An 11,995-nucleotide genomic window follows, 5' to 3' on the forward strand; every position below is an offset into this window, starting at 1 on the left:
CATTCTTATTCAAAGGCACCTTTCCTGACACTTAAGGTCACCTTGCGGGCAAAGATAGAGAAGATAACAGCAGAAAAAGTCAAAGACATAAAGAATAAAGTAACATAAAATAAATAAATGAATAATAAAATAATGATAACATAACAGCAAATAAATATTCATCAAAACAGGTTTACAATCAATAAAATTCTGTGTAAATAGTGAGTCAGACTGATTTGAAAGTGGACAGAGAGTTGATGCTACAAATGTCCGGTGGAAGGGAGTTCCAGAGGCGGGGGGCAGAGTGGCTGAAGGCTCTAGTCCCCCAGGTGGTCAGGCAGGCTGGTGGGACAGCGAGGTGGATGGAAGAGGAAGACCTGAGGGTGTGAGTGGGGATGTGCAAGAATTGGGAGAGGTACAGAGGAGCTTGGTTGTTGATGGAATTAAAAGTAAGGAGGAGAAGATCTTGAAGTCAATGCGTTGTTTAACTGGGAGCCAGTAAAGCTGCTGAAGGACAGGAGTGATGTGATTGGTGGAGGGGGTTCTGGTGATGATGCCAGCAGCAGAGTTCCGGACCAGCTGAAGTTTGTGGATGGACTTGAGAGGAGGACCAAAAAGGAGCAACTTACAATAATCAATACGGGATGTAAAAAAGACAGGCTGCCTTCAATTGTCCATCTCGACTGAAACTTGGGATAAATTATGTCCCAGAATCAGGACAAATAAGCTGACCCGATTCTGGCTGCCAACCCTGCCATTATTGAATTATCAAAACATGACCTGGCCTAGCATTGGCCCAAACTCAGCATGCAAGAAGAAATAAGTAAGGCCACGTCCAGTTGCCCGACACAGCTGAGACAAGGGTTGAATGACGCCCCATAGTCGGGCCAAATAAGCTGGGCCGACTGTGTATGTCGGAAGATAAAAGTCTGGCCCTTCCCGATTACTCCACTCGGCTGAGACTTGGGATGCATGCCGTTCCAGAATCAGGACAAATAAGCTGGTTTGATTCTAGCTGCCAACACCAACATTACTGGGCTATTATCGGACCATGACCTGGCCCAGCATTGGCCCAAAATCTGCATGCCAGAAGAAATAAGAAAAGTCAGGTCGCACCTGATTACTCAACTGGCTGAGACACAATGACGCCCCAGAATTGGGCCAGCTGTCGACCCTGCCATTACTGGGCTGTTATCAAAATATGACCTGGCCCACCATCAACCCAAACTCTGCATGCCGGAAGAAGTAAGTCAGGTCACGCCTGATTACTTGACTCGGCTAATACTTGGGATGAATGATGCCCCAGACTCGGGCCAAATAAGCTGGCTCGATTCTGGCTGCTGATTCTGCCATTACTGGGCTGTTATCGAGACGTGACCTAACCCAGCATTGGCCCAAAATCTGCATGCCGGAAGAAATAAGAAAAAGGTCAGGACGTGCCCAATTACTCAACTCAGCCAAGACACAGGATTAATGACGCCAGAATCGGGCCAAATAAGCTGGCCCGATTCTGGCTGCCGAACCTTCCATTACTGGGCTGTTATCAAAGCATCACCTGGCCCACCATCAGCCCAAACTCTGCATGCCGGAAGAAATAAGTCAGGTCGCACCCGATTACTCGACTCGGCTGAGACTTCGGATGAATGATGCCCCAGACTCAGGCCAAATATGCAGGGCTGATTGTGACTGCCAACCCTGCCATCACTGGGCCAAAACAAATAAACTCATAAATGAATAAGAAGACCTTGCCCAGCATCAGCCCTAACTTGGCACGCCATTAGAAATAAACTGGCCCGATTCAAGCTGCAGACACCATCATCTCAGGGATTAAAGGTTGTTTGAACATTTCACAATTCCTACATTAAATATTGTTGGTGTGTCGGCGGTAGAAGAACACACACTAAATCTTACATTCATACACTTTTATTGGAGGCATACATGTTGAAATCATCCCTAAATGTACTGTTTATCTGTGGAAGACATGCACAGAAAACAGAGAATCAACCAACCTCAAGGCAAGAGTTAAAGTAAATCTGCTGCAGTTATTTTAGTGTTAGAAGTAATCAGGTGATATTCAAATTGCAGATTATTCAAAAGCCCCCTAAAATGATTTATGAATACATGAGATTTTCACAGGACACAACTTTTCTCTTCAGTCATTCAGTCTGTATTCACATTAAACACATTCCCTTCAAGGGGTATGAGCCAAACAGTTTCTCTTGTATCACGGATTATTCTTTTTTTTCTTCTATATTTGCACATAGAGGAGGTGAGAGGGGTTTCTCTTCTTATATTCTATGGTTTTTAAATGACTGTTGTAATATGCAACCCAAGCACTAGAGACTGAGGTGGTATGTAATGTTAATCTTTCCCAAACTGACTTTCTTTAGTGTTGGAAGATTTACTGACATTCTTACAGCAATAAAAGTGCAATCTATATGTTCATTTTTACAGTATAATATGTATCTGGATCAATTAATTTAACATTTAACAGTAATTATGTAACAAAGTGTTTGAACTTCGATGCATGATTCCAGTGTTTGTTGTAACTCTGTGATATGGTGTTTGGAGAAGACTGGCTGTGTGCTGCACTGAGCTTTAACCCCGCTCACAGATGACTTCGATCACACTTTGCTCCATTGGGGCAGGATCCAGGCAGCGGTGGGCGGAGCTCCCCACTATCTCATCCAGCAGGAAGTGCACGAGGTTCTCATCGGAGACGAAGCGCCACAGGTACATCTGCAGGTAGTGGCAGTCCACCTGGATCTGCTGCAGCCCGTAGCGGCCGAAGGTGCGCAGGCGGACACACTCCAGGAATGTCTTTAGACTGATTTTGATAATTCCTGTCATCACGGAGACCTGGGACAGTGGAGGGGAGTGTGAGTGTGTGTGTGATGTTTTCACTGAAGATTACACTACAGTACAGGGATGGGAACTGATAAGATTATTTTAATGCCATCATTAATTCTGCTTTTTGGTCAGTTTTTTTTATCGAATTCCTTATTTATTCCTGATCAATTCTGTGTGTAAAAAACAGCGAGGCCTACACAGGCATATACGGCCAATTTACAGTCACCAATTAACCCTCATGTCTTTGGACTGTGGGAGGAAGCCGGAGTACCCGGAGAGAACCCACGCTGACATGGGGAGAACATGCAAACTTCACACAAGAGGGCACCCCCACCCTGGGTCCGAACCACGAACCCTTTAACCACTGCACCACCGTGCCGAATACTTGTACAGCATGCACTTTCATTTAGGTTTTCTTAGTTGGAGAAAACTCTGCTGAGCCTGCCTACATAGTGCTAATGTTATTATAACAGGATATTTACCCTCGGACATGTTGCTCGGTTGGAAACAGTGGATTCCGTGCGTCAAGAGTAAAATACATGGCATTCCTGGAATATATTCCCATCTTGTGTATAAAGATGATTCAGGATATTGCTGGTGTCTCCAACCTTTAAATTACTTTACAAGCAGCACTGCTGTCGTCTTTCTTTGTGAAATGAAGTCACACTTTGTAGGGCAATCATAGCAAAACAATGACTGTCCAAAAAAATGAGTAAAGCTGGAAATTTGAAACTATTATCATGTTTCAAAGTACCTGTATGGACCCTACAAACCAACTGGTACCACAGAATCCTAGGTGCTATATCGTAGGCAGATTTTACCACCTTAGACGGTACCAAACTCTGGCCCGGTCCATGGACTATACGGAGTGACGCAGACCTTCACTCACCTTGTTGAACTCCACTGAGCTGAAGATGTCGATCCTCTCAGAGAACAGCTTGTGTATGTTGCTCAGTAGATTAGTATCCATGGGAGCACTGCAGGCAGACGAAAAACAAATCACTTAACAAAAATACACAATTAGAACAATGACCTTATTCTACTGATTAAAGACAACTCAGTCACAATTGACCCCCCTGCAGTGAAGGTGACGATGGTAATACAAATTAGCTGCCTGCGTATCTTCGTATGCCTGTCACACACAATATCTCACCAAACCACTGATATATAGACAGAATAATGCAGAGGAATAAAAGAACAGTATGTAATGTCTACTGCTAGTTAACATTAGGTGGGGGATTCATGGGGAAATTCAATGTTTTCACTCTTGCTTGTCATTAACACACAGGTCCAAAAGACACACACATGCACAAACAGGACCTATACATGCACAAAGTGGAGAGATGTCAGAGTGAGGGGGCTGCCCTTGGTGAGGCGCCCCGAGCGGTTGGGGGGTTCGGTGCTTTGCTCAAAGGCACCTCGGCAGTGCCCAGGAGGTGAACTGGCACCTCTCCAGCTACCAGTCCACGCTCCATATTTTGGTCCGGACGGGGACTCGAAGAGGCGACCCTCCGGTTCCCAACCCAAGCCCCTATGGACTGAGCTACTGCTGCCCCACTCTACCGTTAGTGAGTATAACTTTGTGACACTATTTGATTCTTTCTTCACTCTTTAACGTATCACCAGGGGTCTTATTTATAAAGCAGTGCATAGGATCTATACTACAAGTATAACAGACAAAAGCAAACAATGGTGTGTGCAAAATAATATACGACAATTTCTACAATGAGGCTGTCGCCACTTTCCCATCTCCAAAATGTTTCTAAGCATGGATTAAAGTTTCTCCCATCAAGTCTGTTTATATAGATCACAACTTTTTCGCAGGAAGTGGCGTACGCCTCTTTTAGGCACCGTTTTGTGCGTACACAGTGCTTATAAATGAGACCCCTGGTGTGTCCTGTGTTTCCTGAGAAGTTAGAACAAGACAGTGACGGGGTTATGACACCATTGACAGGCAACATTTTCGGGGTTTGAACATTATTGGAAACTTTTTGGATGATGTAAGAACACAGCTCAACAAAATATATAACATGGGTCTATTTTTTTTTTCCTTTGAATGTGGTAATGTTACATATTATACCCTTAAAGGTGGATGTGAGTAACTGGTGACAGTTTCAAGAGTAAATAGTGACGGATCTTGGCTCGCCCACAGCTTATCTTTACATATTTCCATCCTAAATTATGCATCTTAAATATCAGAGAAACGTCAAAGACACACTTCATGAAATCCAAGACATTGCTCTACCCCTGACTGAGTCTTTAAATATGTTATAATGCCATCATTAAACCAAGCAAAGCTAAAACCGCTGAAGGACTGTAATTTATATCATCACATCACCAGCCTATTTCCAGCTCATTTACCTTGGAGTGTAGCTGGCAGCATAGCGCGCTTGCTGCCTCGAGCTGCTGTAGACAGAGAAAGTTCTTTTGCTGGAGTCGCTGCTGTGTGCTTTCCTCACGCCTTCTTCATACAACAGACCAACCTATGGTAGAGCACAGACGGTTCACAACACAGCCTACTCAAGCATGGTGATGACAGCGTAATGAGAGGACTTATGGACATAACACAGATGAAGATATCGTGATCTGTGACCTGCACGTCAATCGAGGTGGTGTCCTCGACTACTCTCTTCATCACAGCCCGGACGTTTCGGGGCTCGATAGTGTTGACCCAGTCTCGTGTTTCGACGCTTTTTCTTAACATCTGGGAGATGATCAGGCCCTGAACCTGCAGAAAATAAGGTTGTTTGTGGAATTATTTTTGAGCATAGATGTCGCTCTTTTTCCTCAGTAAGAAAAGCAACTCAGTGAATGTTTCAACCTACCTTTACGTAGTGGTTCAGCAGTTTCTGTGCTGCCTCTCTGGCTTCCGCACATAAAGTTGTAACAGGTGTTACAGGACTGTGATGCTGAGAAAGAACAAAAAGAAGAAGATCTGTATTTAGATGGCAGCGAAACAGATTATTGTTTGGGGTTTTTTTAAAATGCACTGAAAAATAGTACAGATTAGTCCCACTTCTCAGGACTGATGCACTAAAATGCAATTCTGAAGCATCTATCTGAAGGTAATTACTGTATTTTACAGTGAAATATGGACTTTTGTGCTTGTCTCTGCATTTATAAGGGGACGAGCCATTTACCTGCGCAAGGAACTGTTCATCTGTGAGAGTGAGTATGTAGGAGATGGTGGAGGTTTCATAGTCCAAGCAGAGGCGAGAGAGCAGCAACAGAAGGGCCGGGGGAGTCGAACCTCCCTTGTCTCCCGCGCTCTCACAAAACTGTCGAGACGACTGGCACACAAACTTTATAAAGCTCACCACCAGGCTCTCACGTACACCCTGGCTGCAGAATTCACCCTGCGAGGAGGAGACAGGCAGAAACAGCTGTCACTCTCACTATGGGGTAAAGTGGAAAATGATTTCCTGGGGCAAGCTGTTAACTGGCAAATAGACAGAAAAGCGATTCACCTTGAAGTACGGCTTGTTGGAGAATGTAATGTCCTTAGCTGTGAAGAGATGCACTGATGCCAACACTGACTTTATCTGATTGAGAATGGAGGCCGACAGGGAGGAGAGCAGCTCTGGCAAGCTGGTCGGAGCGTCTCTCCCAGAGGCCGCCCCGCCTAGAAGAGCTCCGCCTCCAGCCACCGAAGCACCAGCCACAGAGAGGCGAGGTGTCGCCAGGGCTTGCCTCACGTCCGTCAAGCTGTCCATGTAGAAGCTCTGCAGGGCAGAGAGGTACTGCTTCACTCGCTCTGTTGCGGCCCGGATCACGATTTCACTCCCCTGGTTTGGCACGGCGGAGCCTGGCAGCAGTTTGGCCACAGCCTGGAGTCTCCGGTAGAAGCGGTCGAGTGCACGGACCAGGAGGGAGTTATCTCCGACCCCTTTCTCCTCTTGTATCCTCCGCTCCACCAGCGAGAAATACCGAGCAGCAAGGTCATCCACAAAGGCGTGCAACTTACCATTAGCCATCTGAGGAATATTTTTGGAGGCTAGCTCTCCTGTCTGAGCGTGGTTGATAAATAGTTCTTGATAAGATGTTATTACTAAACATAAGCTGCTGACAAATTCATTGCAGCCTCTGTCGATGAATTCCAGGATGTCAGTGTTTGAGGTGGGAGAAGGCATAGTGCTCGTGTTGGGGGAGTTATCAGTCGGAGATTCAGCGGCTGCAGTGGATGACAGCACGCGTGCAGAAGCATCTTTCACAGCCGAGGCGGAGGGGTACGGTCTTATCTCTGCTTCCAGACCCTGGAGGTCCGACTCCAGCCGAGACCGCGCATGGCTCAGGAATTTATCACAGAGCTCCTCGGCTGGCTCATCTAACTGTAGCAGCAGCTCCACACACTCTGATAAATCTTTAGCGCTTGACCCGCCATCCCTTTAGGACAACAACAGAACAGGAAGAAACAGAAGATCAATGGGGAATGTAAAGAATAGACACAAAAAAGAAATATCTGTAAAGATTTTAAAATTAAAACAGGCAGGTACAACATTCAATAATGACAAAACATCTGCGTTACAGCAAATTAATTGACTTTTTAGTCGAGCAGGATGAATATCTGCAATATACAGGAGAGCAAATTTGCAGTATTAGTTTGAGTTAGTGATGGGCGGACCAATTCTTATCACAGAATCAGTCCCTACAGGATGTCACGATTCGTTATCAACGTGTTGTTTAAACACTCGACTGCACTGCACTATGTTACAACACGTTAGGGATTCATGAGCACTCTGATGTTTGGCAGGCTGACCCGACACATACGAGACACTAAGAGGAGTTGTTCAAAAAGATTTGTTTGTTTATTTTTGCCCATCACTAGTTAGAGTAAAATCAGGGTAGAATATTTGCAACAGTCTGTATTTAATCCAAATTTGTTTCTATGGTTCACACTCTCTCGGTGCTCTCATCGCTCACGTCTCTTGCTAGAGGTAGAGTGACTCTTAAGTGTTTCATTTCCTCACAGCGGCGTCTCTAATCTGAATTTAGGTTGAGTTTCCTACCTGAACTTCTGCCGCAGCTCCTGTGCCAGCTTATCCATGATGGCGTGACAATCATCCTGAATTCCTTTGAAGGAGGGCAGGTGGCTGTACTGCTGCAGCACGCAGCGAGCACGGCGGTGGGATCTCACTGCCTGAGCGTAGGCCTGCAGCTCCAGACACTTATTTAATCTAGCAGGCAGTTCGAACAGAAACTGCAGCTTCCTCAACAGAGTGTGAACCCCTGGGGTGGAACATGGCAAGACCAAAATATGAATATAACCATCATGAAGCCCCCCCTGCCCTCGACAACTGACTCAACAAAACAAACCTCCAGTTCAGGTCTCACCTGAGAGCTTTGTGATCTGTGCGTGCTGGTCTTGAAGAGTCCCGCTGATACGAGCACTGAACTCAGTGATTGCTGCCATGTTAGCAGACAGGCAATCCATTTCATCCTCCATCTTTTTAAAGTCGTTCTTCATCTTTCTTATGGTGTCTGGAAAAACATGGAGAGACGGGTCAACATACTGTCCACATGTGCTCAATCAAATCTGACAACATTTTAACAGTTAATTCACACAGACCGAGACGTTCCCTCACCTGTCGCAGATATAAACTTGTTGTAGTTTTCATACACCAGCGTCTGCATATCGCTGTCCAGAGAGCGGATCTGCTTGACCATGCAGGTCTCCTGGTCCATCAGCTCGGCAAGAGAGCACTCTCTTCTGAGCTGCATTGAGATGAAAAACACACAGTGGTCACAACCACACTCAAAACCAGTGCATATGAAATACAAAGTCAAACAACAAATTATTGTTTCATGGGCGGATTATGAGACAGGCCAGGAGGGACCCCTGACAATGGGCCCCCAGGGCACAGATATGCAAAAGGCCCCATCACCTCTCCTACACAGCAGCAACATACACAGACTTTGTGGTGGTTTTGCTTCTTTTTGTTGTTGTTTTGTGTGTCTTTGTACTTGGTATGCATCTTTTTGTTGTTATGCGTCTCTGTAGTGATGTTGTGTGTGGTAATTTTGTGTTTCTTTGTATCTCTTCATGGTTGTTTGCACTTTTTTGTTGTCAGTTTGTGTCTCTTTGCAGTTCCTTTGCATCTTTATGTGGTCTTTTTGAATCTCTTCCTGGTCGGTAGGTGTTCATTTGAGTGACATTTTGCAGGTGTAGGCCAGGAGAAGCCGTTCAGTAATCCATTGATTCATTGAGTATATCTTTGTTATTCATAAAGCAGCTTTCTTAATAACTTATTTATGTGTGACTACCATTCCTCCACAAGAAAAGAGTGCAATATAGGCATAGCATTACAGTTTTGTATGTTTACTGGTGAACTGTTGTGTAAAAAGTGGGTATAATGTCCAGCCTAGGGTTGCAACCGTATGAGATTTAAATGGTGCGATAACCATCTCAGAAAATATCATGGTTTCACTATATTGAAGTATTGCAGAATTCATATTATCATCAGTCAAATGACCCTTAAAAGGAATGAAAACAGAAGGGTTATTGTTGGTTGAACAAACTTTTTATGACTGTAACTGAAACTTGAAACCGTTTTCTTAATGTAAGTATATGTAACAAGTCTTCCCTTTTGAAATAACTAAATTAAAGGTTAGATTCAATGTCGACTTGCCTTGTTTTTCAATATCTAGACAAGCAAATGTACCCAGTGTAACAACCATCAACTTTTACATCACGGAATATCTTGAAACCAGAATATCACTGCAACCCTGGTCCAGTCCACTTCATTCTGTGCCATTTCCATGAGATATAATGTCAGTTAAAAGAGCACTGAGTCATTTATGCATTGGTAAAGAGAGCTGAATTATACCCCCACTTAGTTTGTAGTTCTTTAGCCTTTATCCTAAGACCTCATATCTAATCACAACCATCCACATTTTTACACACCAAAGGAAACTTGTGTAATCGCTCTAAAAGGAACTCCTGGCGATGGTCAGATGCATCAGAGTCATCCCATTAGTCTTGGGCTCCTATGTCCTATGCCATGGGCGGCAAAGTTTACTATTAAAAGAGCCAGGTCACAGATATGTGACGCACATTTTAGTTGATGAAATGTCAAAACGTTTTTTTAATTCGATGTATAGGCTGCACATTTTTACCATTGTAGAATGCAATAATCACTTTAGGCGTACAGCAATGACAAAAGAAAATCTGTATGTTAAAAATAATCTCATTATATAATCTAACATTGTCAGGGATTATCTTTGAAGTTTAAATTGCAAAAGAATGAAGTGATATCATCATTTCAAATGCAGTTTGAATGGTAAAAAATTTAACCTCTGTGGAGGCAGAGTCACCTGCCTTGCCCACAAATTTAAGGGTGTAGGTTTCAGAGTGTAACATCAATGGGCTGTAAACTGCAGGTGAGTGATTACAACATATTGACACAGGGAAACATACATTGCTGTGAACATAAAACCCTTCAAAAGGTATCCTTAATGTGTCATATTATGAGGATACTGAGCTGGGGAACACTGGGGAGCATAGCTGCAGATGCATCACAGACACTCACGTTTCCCTTCATTCAAATATTGTAATATTTCCCTACCACACTGCAGAAAATGGCACCCTGGGTATTGATGTTTCTGTGCAGTAAATGATACTGGATTTGATACACTTGACAGCAGCATACTAGGCCTATACATTAGCAGCTCCTGTTAATACTAATGTCTCAGTGTTATTAGCATACAGTGCAGAAGCCTTAATGTGATCTGTGTCACAATGGACAGACATGACAGATGAAGAAAGCAGTGGTCTCTCACCTTGTTGAGGAAATGCTCCGGGTCAAAATGCGGCCCGTTGATGTCGCAGGGATCCAAGGACTCCGCCTGCTCCGCAGCCTTTCCTTCTTCATTTATCCCGTAGTAGAGCTTCAACATGCCGTGCACCCTGCGCCTCCTGCCGGGGCCGGGCTCCCCGGGCACCGCCACCAAGCCGTCCGCCTCACCGTCCATACTGTGCGACACCGGCCAGCTGAGAAATGTACAAACAAAATGACGGTAAACAAAGATGACGGGCGTCCTGCTGGCAGAAGACAGACAACCACTGCCGGAAAACGCTCACTGCTTGCTCTAAAGTGACTGATATTCGTGTAGCTTATCTCTCTGCTCTTAACAAGAGAGATTTTTAAATTAATAATTCAAAAATAATTAACTGGGAAATGTCATATTTCTTCTAATACAAACGTACACAGGCAGCTAGCTTGAAAATGTCACTGCTTCCGGGTTCGTAGCCTATCCGGTGTTACGTCGTCAAAGAGTACGTGAAGGCAAGAGAGTTATCTGAAAGTACGTCCGGTCTGACAATCCGGAAGTGCACTACTGCGAACGTAACACAAGATATTACGCTTAATTGGTACCTAACGAGGAAATTTCGTTGTTACAGCAGCAGTAGTACAGATAAATAAAGAAAATAGAATTTAAAAAAATAAGAGATAACATAAAGTAAAATAAGCAATGAATTGAAAATGAATATTATATTATTATATTAAAAAACATTATGATGGCATGGGATATGAGATTAAAAACATAAACCGAAAGGTAATATGGTATTGTACCATAGTATGGAATAAAATATTTGATTGTACTCTATTCTATGTTATATTGCTGCTTATTGTATTGTTTTAAGTCATGTCATGTTATGTATTATACTACCACTTTTCACATATGTGCCTCCCATATTTTAAATTTTGCTGCAGGGGTACGGGGCTTACAAGAATCTAACACTGCTCACACTATACAGAATAGAGCCATATGATTGTTTCTGGGCGTTTACAGATTTGCTGGAATAGAAATGGGCTGGATACCAGGAGTAGTGCAACAAAAATGTGACATGATCCAATTGTGGAACAATGGAGTACATAAAGAGCTCTGCTTAATCTTTGAGGAGGAGGACATGGTATAGATTTACAGGAATAACTTACACCACATTTTTGACTCATAAAAAAAAAAGCTGTTATTGTAATCTGAAGAGAAAAGGTTCGAAAACATTCTTTCGTTGCACAGCTGAGAGCTGGTATTCTTCCTCTGGCCATTGAGATTGTGCTATTAAACAACATTCAGGAAGAAAACAGAATGTGTGAGTTATGTGGTTTGGGTGAAATGGAAAGGGAATCCCATTTTCTTTTATACTGTACAAATTTTGATGACTTAG

At 43.6% G+C, this 11,995-nt stretch overlaps 1 protein-coding gene across 2 annotated transcripts; it reads right to left on the reverse strand.

Moving 5' to 3' along the window:
* Positions 1-1,886: 1,886 nt before the first annotated feature.
* vps51 (VPS51 subunit of GARP complex) lies at positions 1,887-11,176 on the reverse strand. 2 transcript variants are annotated; one of them, XM_050040878.1, is made up of 12 exons: positions 11,033-11,176; positions 10,606-10,816; positions 8,412-8,541; positions 8,161-8,307; positions 7,836-8,055; positions 6,297-7,212; positions 5,970-6,185; positions 5,655-5,738; positions 5,423-5,557; positions 5,191-5,312; positions 3,719-3,806; positions 1,887-2,838 (listed from the first exon to the last, which is right to left on the reverse strand). In XM_050040878.1, the coding sequence occupies exons 2-12, from the start codon at positions 10,795-10,797 to the stop codon at positions 2,578-2,580; spliced, it is 2,511 nt and encodes an 836-aa protein (XP_049896835.1). In that variant the 5' UTR covers positions 10,798-10,816; positions 11,033-11,176; the 3' UTR covers positions 1,887-2,577. The 2 variants fall into 2 exon arrangements, with proteins under 2 accessions (XP_049896835.1, XP_049896836.1); XM_050040879.1 differs by lacking the exon at positions 11,033-11,176 and having other exon boundaries at positions 10,606-11,026.
* Between the last annotated feature and the right edge of the window lie 819 nt (positions 11,177-11,995).

This window comes from Epinephelus moara, chromosome 3 (assembly GCF_006386435.1).
Source record: "Epinephelus moara isolate mb chromosome 3, YSFRI_EMoa_1.0, whole genome shotgun sequence".
Taxonomy (NCBI): Eukaryota; Metazoa; Chordata; class Actinopteri; order Perciformes; family Serranidae; genus Epinephelus; species Epinephelus moara.